General features: G+C 45.4%; 1 protein-coding gene across 1 annotated transcript in view; it reads right to left on the reverse strand.

Annotated features, from left to right (window-relative positions):
• The window catches only part of LAMA3 (laminin subunit alpha 3), a 254,054-nt gene that overhangs the window by 223,898 nt on the left and 13,968 nt on the right, over nucleotides 1–16,188 (reverse strand). The window contains exon 2 of the mRNA XM_040632383.1: nucleotides 4,218–4,370. Coding sequence (XP_040488317.1) covers nucleotides 4,218–4,370 — 153 coding nt within the window. The remainder of the gene's footprint in view (nucleotides 1–4,217; nucleotides 4,371–16,188) is intronic.

Genomic DNA, 16,188 nt, shown 5'->3' on the forward strand with positions numbered 1-16,188 from the left:
CAGGAACCAGATGAACACAGCAGACTAGAGTAGTAGGGACCAGCTCGAAAAACCAAATTGTCATTGGAACCACAGGCTGCAAAGGCAGGCCAGAACCTGCATATTAAACCTAAACAGGGTGACCATCTGCTAAAGCTGCGAGATTTAAATAGGATTTAGAGTCTCCTAATGTAATATCTAAAATGTCCAGCATACAACTGGAAATCACTCATGATGCCGAAAACTAGGGGAAAATAACAACCTGAATGAGAAAAAAAACTATCAACAGACCCCAACATAAGATGATGAAACAAATGATAGAATGACGTAACAAAAACTTTAAAGTAACAGCTATTAAAATGCTTCAGTGAATAAATACAAATATTCTTGACGTAAGTGAAAATATATAAAATCTCAGCCAAGGAATAGAAGATATTAAAAAAAACCCTAAGGGGAAATTACATAACTGAAAAAATACTGTAACTAAAATTAAAAACTCACTACATGGGCTAGATAGAACAAATATGAAAGAGAAAGGAATCAGGGAATTTGAAGATAGAATAATATAATTACCTAAAACAGAGAGAAGAGCAACTGGAAAAAATAAATGAACAGAGACTCAGAGACCCGTGGAACAATAATAAAAGATTTAATAATATCATAAGTATCCCCAAAAGAGAGAACTTGAAACAGAGGATAGAATGGTGGTTACTGGGGGCTAGGGAGTGGGAGAAATCAGGAGATGCTGCTCAAAAGGGTACAAGCCTTCAGTCATAAGATGAATCAGTTCTGGGCTTCTAATGTACAGCATGGTACCTATAGTTAATAATTCTCTATTGTATGCCTGAAATTTACTAAGAGACGAAATCTTAAGTGTTCTCACCACACACAAAAAAGTATGTGAGGTGATGAATGTGTTAATTAACCTCATCATGGTAATCATTTCACAAAGTATATGTTTATCAAATCATCACTTTATACATATTTATTCATATATATTATATAATATATATATATTTATACATATATTTGTCAATGAGACCTCAATAAAGCTGGAAAAGGAAGGATGTTTGTTTGAAAATATCCCAAAAATGATGAAAGATATAAATATACAGATTCAAGAAGCTGAGAGACCCTGATTATGATAAATCCTAAAGAAATCTTTTTTTTTTTTTTTAAGATTTTATTTATTTATTTGACAGAGATAGAGACAGCCAGCGAGAGGGGGAACACAAGCAGGGGGAGCGGGAGAGGAAGAAGCAGGCTCATAGCGGAGGAGCCTGATGTGGGGCTCGATCCCATAACGCCGGGATCACTCCCTGAGCCGAAGGCAGGTACTTAACCGCTGTGCCACCCAGGCGCCCCAAATCCTAAAGAAATCTTTAACAAGTATCTCTTCCAGCCCAGCCAGCTTCCCAGACTCACAACTCCACTGGGACATCCAAACAGTATTTCAGTGCTTACATGTCCACAACAACTTCACCCCCCAGAGTCTCCAACATCTCTGCAAACGGCAGTTCCAGTTCTCAGACCAAAAGTTTCAGGAATCATCCCAGAATCCTCTCTTCTCACACTTCACATTCAATCCATTAGGAAATCATGGCGGCTCTAGTCTCAAAATAATATATCTGGGACACAATCACCCCTTCCACTGCCCCTATTGGCATCTTTCTTGTGGATTATGATGACAGTGTCCTAACTGGCTTCTACCCTTACCCCCTGATAATTTGCAATAAAACAGCCAGAGAAATCCTTTTTCAATTTACGTCAGATTAGATCATTCCTCTGCTTGAAACTTGTAATGACTCTCGTTTTGAATTAGAGCCCAGGTCCTTATTGTGGCCTACGAGCGCTACTTGATCCGTCCCTGTCTGTTCTCTCTCTTTGGCCTTTTCTCTCACCACTGTCCTCTCCCTGACTCTGCTCCAGCCACCCTGGCCTCCATGCGGCTCCTTACACCTTCCAGACAAGCTCCCACCTTAGAGACTTTGCAGGGCTGTTCCCTTTGTCTGGGCAACGGATATCTGCATGATGACCACCTTTGCCTGCTAGTCTTTGCTCAGTAAGCTCTCTCCTACCATCCTACTTAAAACGCAAACCCCCCTTGTCCTGGCCCTCATGATCCTCTCCCCTGATCTACTTCTTCATTTTTTCCAAAGCTGTTATCAGCATCTAACATATTATATTTGCTGATGTATATTTTTGTTGGCTGTCTCCCATGAGGGAAGGAATCTCCATCTCGTTGTTCTTTTATGTAACACAAATACCTAGAACAGTGCCTGACATATAGACTATTCAACAAATAAATACTTGTTGAAAGAATTGGGTGAAACAGATAGGAGGCACTCCCTAGCCTCAAAGAGGAAAGAAGGTGCATTCATTTTTCTATTGCTGCTTAACAGATGAACACAAATTTAGTGGCTTAAACCAAAGCCATTTATGATCTTTCAGTCCTATATTTCAGGAGTCTGGGCATGGGGGCTGCAATCAGGCATTAGCCAGATGCCTGGAAAGACCCACTTCCAAGTTTGCATGTGTTGCTGGCAGAAACTCGTTTCTTATGGTTATAGGATTGAGGTTCCTGCTTTTTTCCTGGTTGTTGACTGAGGCTGCTCTCAGCTTCTAGCTCCCATTCTTAGGTCCTTGCCATGTGGCCATCTCCATGGGTAGTTTATAACACAGCAGTTTTCCCCTTCAAGGTCAGCAGGAAATGTTCTCATGCTTCAGCTCTCTTCCTTTGGGTAGTCCCTTTTAAGAGCCCCCCCCCCCCAGTTAGGGAAAAATCCTCCAAGATAATCTCCCTTTTGATCAACTGACTTGGGACCTTACACACATATGCAAAATCCCTCCGTTTTTGTCATGTAACCCCACCTTACCAAGGGAGTGACTTCCATCATAGTCCCACCACACTGGAAACAGAGGGGGTCACACTGGGCACGTACACTAAGAGGCAGGCGTCCTAGGGGCCACCTTAGCGTACCATCGGAGGATAGGTCTGAAGTCGGGTTTTCTTGTGCACCAGCTGGCCAAACAAAGCCAATAACTATGGTAGTCAGTGTTCACAGAATCAGGATTTCTGGGAAAGAAAATGCTATAAAAATATCTTAGTCATACCCATGTTCAGAGCAGCATTACTCACAAGAGCCAAAACATGGAAGCAACTCAAGTGTCCTTTGACAGATGACTGGATAAATAAACGTGAAGCATACATGCAATGGAATGTTATTCAGCCTGAAAAAGGAAGGAAATTCAGACACATGCTGCGGCACAGATGAACCCTGGAGACAGTGCGCTAAGTGAAGTAAGCCAGTCATAAAGGACAGATACTGTACGATTCCACTTCTATGAGGTGTCTAGGGTCGCCCAGTTCACGGAGAGAGTAGAATGGTGGTTGCCTGGGGCTGGAGGCAAAGGAGGATAGGGAGTTGTTGTTTAATGGGCACAGAGTGCCAGTTTGCAGGACAAAAAAGAATTCTGGTGACTGGTTGCACAACAATGTGCACTTAAGGCTACCGAACTGTGCACGTCAGCACGGCCAAGATGGGGCGCTGGGGGGCTCCGTTGGTTAAGCATCCGACTCATGATCTCAGCTCAGGTCACGATCTTAGGGTCATGGGATCGAGCCCCATGTCAGGCTCCACAGTCAGCACAGAGTCTACCTGAGGTTCTCTCTCTCCCTCTGCCCCTCCCACAACTCGCGTGCTGTCTAAATAAATAAATAAATAAATAAGATCTTAAAAAAAAATAGGGGCGCCTGGGTGGCGCAGTCGTTAAGCGTCTGCCTTCGGCTCAGGGCATGAGCCCCACATCAGGCTCTTCCACTATGAGCCTGCTTCTTCCTCTCCCACTCCCCCTGCTTGTGTTCCCTCTCTCGCTGGCTGTCTCTCTGTCAAATAAATAAACAAAATCTAAAAATAAAAAAATTAAAAAAATAAAAAATAAAATGTCTAAGATGGTACGTTTTATGCTGTGTGCATTTTATCATAATCAATAATAATAATATCTTTGTCAATAATAGCATTTTTTACTATTTTTAACTCTTGACAGACAGGTATCAGTGTCTGCTTCATGACTGGCTGAGTGTGGAGGGATGCAAATATTAATGTAACAGCCTTCACAACAATTAGAGAATTAAAACTGATGTTTGCTTTTTAATATAATTATTATTATATCAGAAATAACCACAGAAACAATGATCCAAACTAACTTCCCCCTTTCCGGGTGGAAGCATAACTCACCTGCCCCAGATCCAGGGTGACATTGACTCTGTTGTACCGCATGCCTGAGGAGAGAGGAGGGCTTTGCCACCAACGCTCCGATCCATCAATCGCGTTGGTGACTGGATGTGCTTTCCTGGGGTCCTCAGAATTGCAGTAGTCACAGAACTGGCCCTGGGGGGGGAAAGCTCTTTTTTATTTTCAAGTCATTTTTTCTATCAATTTAGTAAAGAGGTAACTAAAACAAAGACCCCTCCACACAGCCGAGAGATGTCAGTGGCTGCGATTCGTCATCATGTATTCTGAAGGCAGTAGTAAGGCTTTTTCTTTTTCACTTAATCTGAAACCGCATCACCTGCTTATACCTCTGTTTATAATGTTTCTAGAACATACGTCATATTTATCTTCCATGTTTTACAGCTGTGTTTTTTCTCCTCCTATATGGCATTTTAAGGAGAACCTGTTGTACCTGAGATAAAGATGTTTTCCTTCAGCAAGTCCTTTTTACTCTTTACGTTCTCCTCTGCAATTTCCGTGTCAGGCACTAGGACACAAAGAGAATCCCTGCCCGCAGTCCCAGTGGAGGCGGTAAGGAGACAAATAACCACAAGGGAAGTGGGATACGGCAAGAGTATACAGGGCTGGGTCTAAGGTGATACGTATGCCACGGGCTCAGGAAACAGGGTGGAAGAGGTGGAATTAGGTCACCGGTGGGGATGGACAGGGCTTTGGTAAGTGTCACTAAGCAGCAAACAGGGAAGGGCTTCCAGGGGGAGGAACCCGCACGAGCAAAGGCTCGGAGGCCAGCCGGTCCAGTTGAACAACAGCGTAAGTAATCAAAGACAAGGCTTGAAAGCTAAGTGGGGAGACCATGGCTGGGCTGCGCATACCAAAGTGAGAAGTTGAGAGTTAATCCCATAGATCAATGAGAATCCATTTTCACCCGGAGTGGTATCTAGTTGGGATTATCATCTTTACTACATTCTGACATTACTGATAGCATCTCATCTTCTTACTGAATTATTCTTCTTGGTAGGCAAACTCTTGATTCTGTTTAATGGGCGATGCAGAACTTTATAGCCATTACCACCTAAAAAGCTGAACACAGGCCTTTCCTATAATATTGATAACACTTTAACTGGGTCAAAAGATCATGCTTAACCAGTAGTGGGCTTCACACACGGCACTGCTTTGCTCCCCTATTAAATTACCGCAGAGCAGCACCACCACAGAGCAGGGGGATAAAGGAGCAAACTTAGAGCCACAGCCTTCCCGGGAATGCTCTGCAACACAATGGTAGCTCTGCCCCTGGCGAGCCTCTGGAAAGTTCATTCCTAAGTGTTCAAAGATAAATTTGATGCTGGTGTGTAACCAAATGTGTGACCCAATGTTTTCATTAAGTGTGTAACTGAGGATTCTCTCATATGTGGAGCTATGTTATGCACAGCTTTATCTTTTAGCATGCTATAAAGATACTTATGTAACCATGGGCTATGCAGCCCCGTGAGCTCCTGAGAGAGACCCTGTGCGTCCTGCTTGTCCCCACACTTCAGCCAGCACACTGCCTCACACCTCCTAGAAGCCCCATAAAGGAATGATTCCATCAGCAATTCTTAAAAAAGGGGGGGGGTCCTTTCTATAAAATTTTGTTATAATAAAAAGTGTAATTAATAACTATTTAAGCTAAGTCATCTAAACATTTAGGAATGTTTTTCCTTTCAATGATCTTTATTTTCCCCATTCTTTCCCAGAGAGAATTTTACCAGTTTAATTATTTGATAAGGGAATTGTATCACTGCCCCCCCAAGGTTAGACGATTTCCATGCAGTTAGAAGAAAATCTCTCCCAAGGATGTGGGTGCTTAGGGACTACATTTAACTCCTTCTCCATAGTGCAGATATAGAATGGAGATGACGCTTTTTGTGTTGTTTCGGTGACTCTCAATTTTCTAATAATGACATTAACAAATAAAGTGAGCATTTATAGAACGCCTGTTATGCACGGGGCACCATGTACTTCACATTTGAGTCCTAAGGCTGTCACCTCTATTTTACAGTTGAGGAAACACAGTGAATAAGTAATTTTCCTAAGAATCACCCAACTGGTAAATAGTAGAACCAGGACCCAAGCCTAGGGCCCCAGAAATAGTATGTCAGCCACCACCCTGTAACTCTCTTCCCCATCTAGAAGCTACAACTCTGGTTTATTAGACATTGTGGATAGTCGGTAACATACATTATTTCCTATAATTGGTCTAAGACGAAGAGGTCCCGTGGTGCCCTATGGGGCAATACCCCCCGTTCACCAGAACCAGGAGCCGCAGGGGTGTCTCCTATAGGGGCTGCATGCAGACCCCTGTTGTGGCTGAGCCACACTTGTCTTCAGTCCAGTCAGCTGCAATTTGCCTGTTGGGGGCATGCCGGGCAGGGTTTGGTCCCTGTGCTGGAAGGGGGCCCATCTGGGGATGCTGCAGGCGCCTAGCTGGGCAGTATCAGAGGTCACACCAGCTGCCTGCCCCCAGTCCATCTGCGAGGCTGTAGCTGCACTGATCGCCAGGGCACTCTCTCTCTACTGCTAGTTACAAGGAGCGGCTGCTGGGACTGCAGGTGCACTGGTGTGTGTGGTCTTTTCCCCTCTCCCCAGTGCAGGAGTCACTTTGGAGAGGCGCTGGTCCCTGCTGGGGTTATTTGCAGGGTGTGTCAGGGCAGAAGCAGCTTTGGAGGGACACGTGCCAAATGGGGTGGTGTGGATGGGACCGATCTGCAGGGGAACACAAGGGTGGGGCACACGGTGTTAACAAGATAAGTGGAGAGGGGCACCTGGGTGGCACAGCGGTTAAGCGTCTGCCTTCGGCTCAGGGCGTGATCCCGGCGTTATGGGATCGAGCCCCACATCAGGCTCCTCCGCTAGGAGCCTGCTTCTTCCTCTCCCACTCCCCCTGCTTGTGTTCCCTCTCTCGCTGGCTGTCTGTCTCTGTCAAATAAATATATAAAATCTTTAAAAAAAAAAAAAAACAAGATAAGTGGAGAGCCTTCACACTGGTTCCCAAAAGTGCCTGGCTATCTAGGCTGCGAGGGGAGGGGCTGAAGAGAAGTGTCACCACCAGCACCGCTGTCAGAATGAATAGACTCGAAAAGACTAGAAATCCAAGTGTTCGTGAGGATGTGGAGAAAAAGGAACCCTCATGTACTGTTGGTGGGAATGCAAACTGGTGCAGCCACTGCGGAAAACAGTATGGAGGTTCCTCAAGAGATTAAAAATAGAACTACCATATGATTCAGTAATTCCACTACTGGGTATTGACCCAAAGAAAACAAAGACACTAATTTGAAAATATATATGCACCCCTAAGCTTATTACAGCATTATTTACAATTGCCAAGATATGGAATCAATTCAAGTGTCCATCAATAGATGAATGGATAAAGAAGAGTGGTGTGTATACACAAAGGAATGTTTCTCAGCCATAAAAAAGAATGAGATCTTGTCATTTGCGACAACATGGATGGACCTACAGGGTATTATGCTAAGTGAAATATGTTAGAGAAAGACAAATACCATATGATTTCACTCATATATGGAATTTAAGAAACAAAATTTATTAAAAGAACTTCTAAAATATACATAAGTGAAATGACTGTTTTCTTGGATAGGGTAATATTAAAAAACTTGTCAACTCTCCCCCAAAGTTGATCTATAAAGTCAATACAAGCCCAATAAAAATCTCAATAGAGATTCTCTTGGAGCACGACAATTCTAAAAGTTAGATGGAATAGTAAAGAACCAAGAAAAGCCAGGATATTGCAGGACAGGGAGATCAGGGAGGAAGAAACTTGCCCTTCAAGTTATCAAGGCTTATTATGCGGCTATTATAATTAAAACAGAGCAAAATGAGAGAAACAGCCCCACAGGACAGGAAAGAGCCCAAAACAGACCCATGCATTTTGGAAACCTTAGTATATAACAGAGGTGGCACATCAGATCAGTGGGAAAAGCTAACCCATATCCTATGGAAAACAACAAAATCAAATTCCTACTCAAGCCACAGACAAAAATCAGCTTCAGATGAATAAAGGACCTAATGTTAGAAATAAACTTCAAAATCAATTAGCTCAAAATATCAGTGAATGTCTTCTAGAATTTGGAGCAAGGAAAGATTTCTTAAACAGGGAAGCATTGACTTCAAAAGAAGAGATAGATTAAAATTAAGAATACTGGTTCATCTTAGCGGCACCTGGGTGGCTCAGTTGGTTAAGTGTCCTACTTTTGATTTTGGCTCAGGTCATGATCTCAGGGTCGTGAGATCGAGCCCCACATTGGGCTCTTGCTAGGTGTGGAGGCTGCTTAAGATTCTTTCTCTCCCTCTGCCCCTCCCCCACCCACTCACACACTCTCTCAAAGAAAGAAAATGAAATAAAATTTAAAAATAATAAAAATATTAAAAAAAATAATATTGGTTCACCTTAGGGAAGTAGAAAGAAAAGTTACAAACTGAAAGATATTCACAGTATACAGGTGGCAGACAGTGTCTCATGCTGGCTGCCATCAATTCCTTCTCTGTGTGTGTGTGTGTGTGTGTGTGTGTGTGTGTGTGTCTGCCACTTCCCACATCAAGAGGCTATTTTCCCTGGAGGTTATTCTCTCCTCTTGAATCCAGACTGACTTTATTATTTGCAGAAGTATCATTCTGGGGTTCTCGAGCAGAGGCCTGAAAAGGACTGGCAGATTCTGCTTCTTGCAAACCAGTCTCCAGGTAAAAAGTCCAGCTACCCCCAAATCACCATGCTATGAGAAACTACACGCTAGCCAGACGGCGAGGATGCATGGAAGAGCACTGAGACACCAGACACCCAGTCCTAACCAGGCAGCTACTGAATACAACTGAGTTATTCCAGCCGATACCCCATGGGGCAGAAGAACCACCCAGCGGAGCCCAGTCACCCAGCAGAATTACAAGGAAAAAAAAATTGTTTTAAGCCAGTAAGTTTTGGGGCAGTGTGACACCAGAATTAATACCTACACGAAGAACATAAAATCAACAAAGAATTCTCATGAGAAATACAGACCAGACTTTGCAAATCAATAAGGAAAGTATAAACAGATCAATAGAAAAAAGGGTAAAAGTAGCAATCGGCATTTTACGGAAGAGGAAACACATATATCCATAAACATTCAAAGAAATGTTCACTCTCACCATCCTCCGTGATCAGGGCAGACCACAGTGAAATACTGTTTTATATCCGTTCAACAGGCCCAAGTTCAAAATTTGAGGATAACTAGCATTCGAAAGGACGTGGTAGGAGTATGAATTGGTGTAGAGACTTCGGAAACTATTTTGGCTTTATCTTATAACATTGAAAATTCACATTTCCTATGACCCAGGAATTCTACCTTCAAGCTCATGACCCATAAACTCTTGCACAAACTTGACAACATCATGTTCCAGAATATTCATAGATGCACTGTTCACGAGAGCAAAATCCTGGGGATAATCTAATGACCCAGCCACGTCAGTGTGAATGAATCACAGCGGTATATTCACACAATGAATGAATAAATGACCGATAATGAATAAATGAATGTATTTGACAACAGAAAGAATATGGATGAATCTTAGCAATATAACAAATGGTGGGGGGCAGTATGATATAAAGTTAGGATCAACCAAAATGAGAAACACTTTTGGAAGATAGATAGATAGATAGATACAACAAAACTATCATAAAAAGGAAAGCAAAGGAAAAATTAATAAAGGATTCAGGATGATGGTTACCCAGACGCTGGGAAACAGAAGGATGGGAGGTGGGGAAACCATATGGCTAGACGTAGGTTATTATCAAGGCCCTGTTCTGGCTTTGGTAGCAAGTACAGGGAAGCGTGTTATACCGTTTAAAATCCATCCATCCACATAGACACGAAAACAGACGACAAAGGACCAAAGACGAAAGCATGTCATAAGCTGAGGGTTGTGGATAATCCATAACCCAACTCTGCATCTGAGGCCCAATGTTTTAAAAGTAGCCATAAATAAATAAAAGCAGGACCAACACTGAGAGAAGTCGGAGAAGAGGAGGACAGGGAGAACAGGAGGATTCTTTCACGCTTGTGTTTGATTATTCACCCCTCTAAGCGACAAACCTGTGCTTGTCACCTACTCTGCGTTCTAGACAGAGATGAGAATACTGAAAGACAAGGACAAGGGACTTACCTTGGAAACAGGGACAAGGGACGCATGCCCTGAGTTGTGTCAAGGCTATTATTAACCTACCCATATGGGAAATAGCAAATATAAAGAAGGGGCTAGAAGGAAAGGGGACCGAACTATTCAAATAAATAACAACACAGAGTTGAGATCTACGGTTGGAAGGCCCCGGAAGGTAAGCCAATGTTTCAGAGACCCACGAAAGGAACAATGCTTTTTCAGAAGAATGGCAAAAAAAAGCCTCTCCTAGTTCCTAACATTGTTGATGATTGTCCTTAACTGAAAATCTCTCCTAGGCAACGCTTCGCATCTCAATCCACAGTGTAACACTGTATTGTTCTAAGAAACTAAAGGTTGATTCCAGCAGTGCTCCCCAATATAATTTTACTGTGTAAACACTCATTCATTTATTCACCTTCTTAGAATGGCCTACAACGTGTAAAGCACTAAGTTGGATTCGGGGCCTAACACTAAGAGTTGGCCCCTGGCCCTAAAGAAATGTAGGGGAGCGAAGAGAAACACCACGGATCACCAAAGGGGCTAGACGGGGGTATTTAAACCCAGGATAGGCTGCCTTGCTTTACTTTGCTACTCTTCACGACGCTCCCAGGCTTGTATCAGGTATTCAAAATTTAAAGGTGAAGAAGAGAAGGCTCGGAGAGGTGAAGTGCCCGACCTCAAACCACACAGCCAGGACATGGGAACCAGGCCGTGCGTGCGGGTCCGGGGATGGTTCTAGCAGCCAGAACGCCTTCCACCCTGATGCGGCTGCTCAGCGTGCTTCGTCCAGGAGCCCCGTCTGACACGTGGACGGAAGGGGAGGCCGCACTGAAACAGCACTTCCGTAACTTTGCACACACCTGCCACGACCTGGGAAGGAGAGCCCGCTCCGGAAACACCCTGTCTGCCGGCTGCAGGGATGCTCGCCCTCACGGCAGGCTCAGGAAACCCAGCAACAGCAGCCTCAAACCGCCCTCCGCCGCCTGCAGCCCCATGACGTATGGGCACGTTCATGCCACCCCGAACCTTCCTGCTAGCCAGCGCTCGCCACGTGCCTTAAAGGCACTGTCTCAAGTGCCCCAACCCAAGCCAGCTGGAGCCCTGATGTGGAGAACATTCTCGAGTGCACCCATTCCAAACTTAAGAGTGCTCCTTCCCAGACCTTGTTCAGAACATCAGCCCTTTTGAAAGGCCCAAAAGCAGGTCCGCGTGGTTACCGATGTTTAAGACAGGCGGTGTGCGTGTTTCCTGCAGACCTGTCCATCTGCACAGATGGGTGAAGGGCGATTACACAGCCCAGGAGAGTGCCCAACTCTGCGGGGGCCCCCAACAGATTTCCCCCCTCAGTGGGTGGAGCAGGCATCTCTGGTGTGCTGGGCTCCTGGAGGTAAGGTTTGGAGAGATCTATAAAACAAGGGACTCCAGGTTCATTCCAGGTATTTTTTTTTTAAAGGCGAATAAGAAAATGTCTGCAAAATTTACACCTATTACTCAAAAATTGTGTCCCTCCAAGCCAAATTCTGGGGGGTTTTTTGCTTTTAACTCCTATCAAAGAGATGCATTTTGGAGTAGAATCTGGGGGTGTAAATCCTACCTCTATGAGTTACGTATTGGTCGAATTACTTAGCCTCCCTTTAACTCTTTTTTTCCCTTTGTTAAAATGGGCTAATACTCCAATCGTATGTAGCGGTTGTGAAAATTCAATGAGACATTATCCATGAAGTGATCACACTGCCATCAGGGTTACTGTCGGACCCCAGGGGTGTTTATTTAAAATGCAGATCTTGGGTCCTGCCTGCCTGTATCCAGGCTGTGTCTAGCAAGCTGATTCTTTCTCTTCCGCCCACTGCTGTCAGGGACCACAGAGGCAGCGGTGACAGGCACACGCGGAGGACGCCACCAGAGTCCCATCTTGCAGCAGCAGTCACCGAAGCAGCTGCACTGATGGCGGTGATGACAAAAGGAAACATCCACTGGCAGACAGCGCACCTTGCACTTTGCACATGGCCACTCGACTTGCCGGACAAATCTATCAAGGTGAGTCCAATCCTGCGGCTCTTTTACAGATATGGAAACTGAGGCTCAAAGAGGCTGAGCAACTTGCCTAGGGGGCGTAGCCAAGACCTGAAACCCAGAAGGGACGCGGGGGCGAGAAGGAGGAGTGCGGGGGAGGGGCAGTAAGTGCCCGGCAGCAGCAAGGGGCCTCGAATCTGCTAGCACCTCAGAGATTTGGCCGTGCCCAGAGAAACATGTCCCGCTGGCCCACGCCAGCCTGTGAGTCAGGTATGACCAGGTAAAGGAAGATGCTTTTAAGCTTCTCCACCCCCAGACAACTGAGAATTGTGTTTTTTCTATATTGGCCCAGTGTTTCACTATATTCCCTTTTACTCTCCTAGGAATTATATCACACATTCTCGATGCTCCTCAAACCTCCTCCTCCCTCTTCCCTTCTCCGGATGAATTCACTGAGTTTGCTCATCTTCCTAATCCACAATCCTCCCTGCACGCGTGCCCGCACACCTGCCTTGCCTCCCATTGCTGTGGAGAACCGGGCTGTGCTCCGAAGTCTCCCCCCTCCACCCCACACAGAATCCGCCCCTCCCGCCTGCTCAAGGGCCACCCTCCTGCATCTCAGGGGGGCCCTCTACTGGAGCACTCCTATCGGGAGACAGACAAAGAGCCCTCCACTTCCCCCTCACTCTCCCCCCAGCCACACTGATCCTCTTGCTGACCCGCGGTCAGGCCAAGCACGTTCCTGCCTCAGGCTCTTTGTACTTGCGCTTCCCTCTCCCGAGAATATGCTTTTCCCCAGACTCCAGTCCCCTTTCCCAGAGGTCTTCCCTGTCCACTCCATCAAAAGCAGTGCTGCACTCAGCCATCTCTTCATACTGTCTTATCTGCCTTCTCTTTCCTCTGAGCAGGAAGCCCTTACATTGCTGGCATTGTAAGTGCCTTGAGTGCAGGGGCTTGCTCACCACCTAGAACAGTAGCTGGCACAAGGCAGGCACTTAATATTTGCTCATTTCGTTCATAAGTTAAAATGGCAGAGGCTCTTTTGTTACTCACCGCGGGAATGTACTAGACGGTCATAACCAGTTCGTTAGTGAGGAGACGCAGTAATCCCACAATGGCCCTCTCTCCCCCGAGGGAAAAGGTGCGTGTGTGTGTGTGTGTGTGTGTGCGTGTGTGTGATTTTACCATTTTTTAAGCAGGAGGGGAAGAGCAGAGGAAGAGGGAGAATCTCAAGCAAGCTCCATGCCCAGTGGTGCGTGTGTGTGTGTGTGTGTGTGTGTGTGTGTGTGTGTGATTTTACCATTTTTTAAGGAGGAGGGAAGAGCAGAGGAAGAGGGAGAATCTCAAGCAAGCTCTATGCCCAGTGAGGAGCCCATCGCAGGGCTCAATCCCACAACTCTGAGATCATGACTTGAGCCAAAATCAAGAGTTCAATGCTCAAGCAATGGAGTCACCCAGGAGCCCCTGATTTCACCTTTTATGTCAGAGGCTAAACTCCCGATGTTCAAAAACAACAGGAAAGTACAGACTTACATTCCTGTCACTAAACTCATTAGAAAGCACAGCGTAACTAAACCCAGACCAGCTTTTTCTCTTCTAATGGGAATCTACTTGCTCCATCCTCCAGGGCCTTCCCGAGCCCATGCCCAGCTCCTAACCTCTGACCACTCGCCTGCTCTGGCCAGGAAGCACCACTCCTGCTCAGCTCGGCTCTCCCATCTTTAGATGGTGCCTCTCGCATTTCAGAGACTTCTCAGGTACTGATCTTGCTTGCCTACCTTCACGGCCGAATCCGAAAGCAAAGAAAGAAAACGACGGTCCTTCTCCTGGCCACAACAAGCTTCTAGCTGATTTCTTTCCATTCAAAAGAGGTTTCCCCAGAACTACGTCTCCCTCTCCTAATCTACTCCACCCACCACATCCGGCCTCTTTATCAAGGCCTTGCTGTTTCTACTTCCCCAGCCACCTTTACCTAGAGTTACCATTTATTAAACACTATGTCTCAGGTGCATCTGGTTTATCTTATGTAATCCTCAGAATAACCTTAGGAACTAAATGGTATTATATCCCCATTTTACGGAAGATGAAACCAAGGCTCACAGAGGTTAAATAACTCACTCAGGACCACATCCTGAGGAAGAGATGCTTTCAAAGTGAGCTCTATTAATTCCAAAGCCCGTGCTCTTAATTCTGACACCATACAATCTATTTTTGGGGATTCTAGGACCAACTGGTTCCTTCTTGAAAGAACCCAAGAAGTTCCTTCTGGAAGTCTTTAAACTCACATTTTAATGGTCTCCATACATTCCTCTTCCTTCTACTTCTCCCTCGGTTCTCTTGTTCTCTGTACATTGTGTTGACGTTTCACTGGCAATAAGGGGTCCCCTCGGTACCTGTACTTACACGTAAGCAGCCAGCTCTAACACAAGTTCAGATTTGCCAAGTAGACCAGGTCATACTACACCTGCCCACTCGATGCCCCAAACCTAAAGTACTTTCCCCTGAGAGTTTCATGCCAAAGCCTGGATTTATGAGAACACGGCTGCCCTAAGAGTGTATTCATTCAACCATCAACTACTGACCAGCAAAGAGCCGGATACTGCCTTTGGGGACACAGTCTGACCTTGTCCTGATTCAATCCTCAAGCCAAGCTTTTCCCTTTCAATTCCCTTTCAGTTATTGATTTCCTTATGAAGTAACTATACTCTTGATGGCTTTATTTTCCCATTGTCCCATTCCCTCAGCTCTTTCGTTCAAACTTTTTACATTTCCTTAGTCACCTAAATTCTTTTGAGGACCAGAAAGGGTATAAATACACACAAAAATAAAATGAAGTATTTATATATTGTGGAAAGGATACAGAGGTCTCAGGCATAACATTCAAAATACGCAACCACGAGGGCAGCACGGCTTTCTGAATTCCTAGAACACGCCGTGCATGTCCCCAACTCACAGCCCTTGAACCTGTTGGTCCCTCGAAATGGAACACATTTTCCTACCCTCTTCATGGGGCTGATTTCTTCTCAACCCCCAGGTTTCTGTACCCATAACACCTCCTTAGAAAAGCTTCTCCATCTACCGAACCTAGAGAAGCTTCCCTTCCTCAATCACTTTAACACAATCCTGCTTATTCTCTCTCAGACAGAACCACACTCTGTAATTGTTGTATGTTTACCAGTTGGTGGCAGTCTCCCCATAGAGTGCACCTCCGCGAGGTAGAGACCTTTCTTGCCTTGTTCAGATTTGTAGTCCCGGCCCACAGTGTTCTCCCCCTCTGGGCCTGGCACATCCCTGTCAATAATATTTGTTCAATACAGGAGTGGATGAATATCACACACAAGGCTGGGTACACACACACCCCCAGGTACCAGCTCTTGCCTTTGTTGGTAGGAATCTACATTAAGAATCATCCGGGGGCGCCTGGGTGGCTCAGTCGGTGAAGCTTCCGACTCTTAATTTCGGCTCAGCTCATGATCACAGGGTCAAGAGATCGAGCCCTGCCTCGGGCTCAGTGCTCAGCGGGGAGTCTGCTTGAGGATTCTCTCTCCCTCTCCCTCTGCCCCTCCCCCACCCCGCACTTGCTCTCCCTCTCTCTCTCTCTCCCTCTTTCTCTCTCTCAAATAAATAAATAAATCTTTAAAAATATATATCATCCACAAAAATTCTACCAGCTCCGGCTGAGCTTCCAGGTGCTGAGATGGTCAGTGAGGACAACAAGCCAAAATCGGAAAGTAACAATCAAGACTTCATTCATTCACTGCAACAGTGAAGGCAGGAG

Source organism: Ursus maritimus, unplaced genomic scaffold (genome assembly GCF_017311325.1).
Source record: "Ursus maritimus isolate PB19 unplaced genomic scaffold, ASM1731132v1 scaffold_18, whole genome shotgun sequence".
Lineage (NCBI taxonomy): Eukaryota > Metazoa > Chordata > Mammalia > Carnivora > Ursidae > Ursus > Ursus maritimus.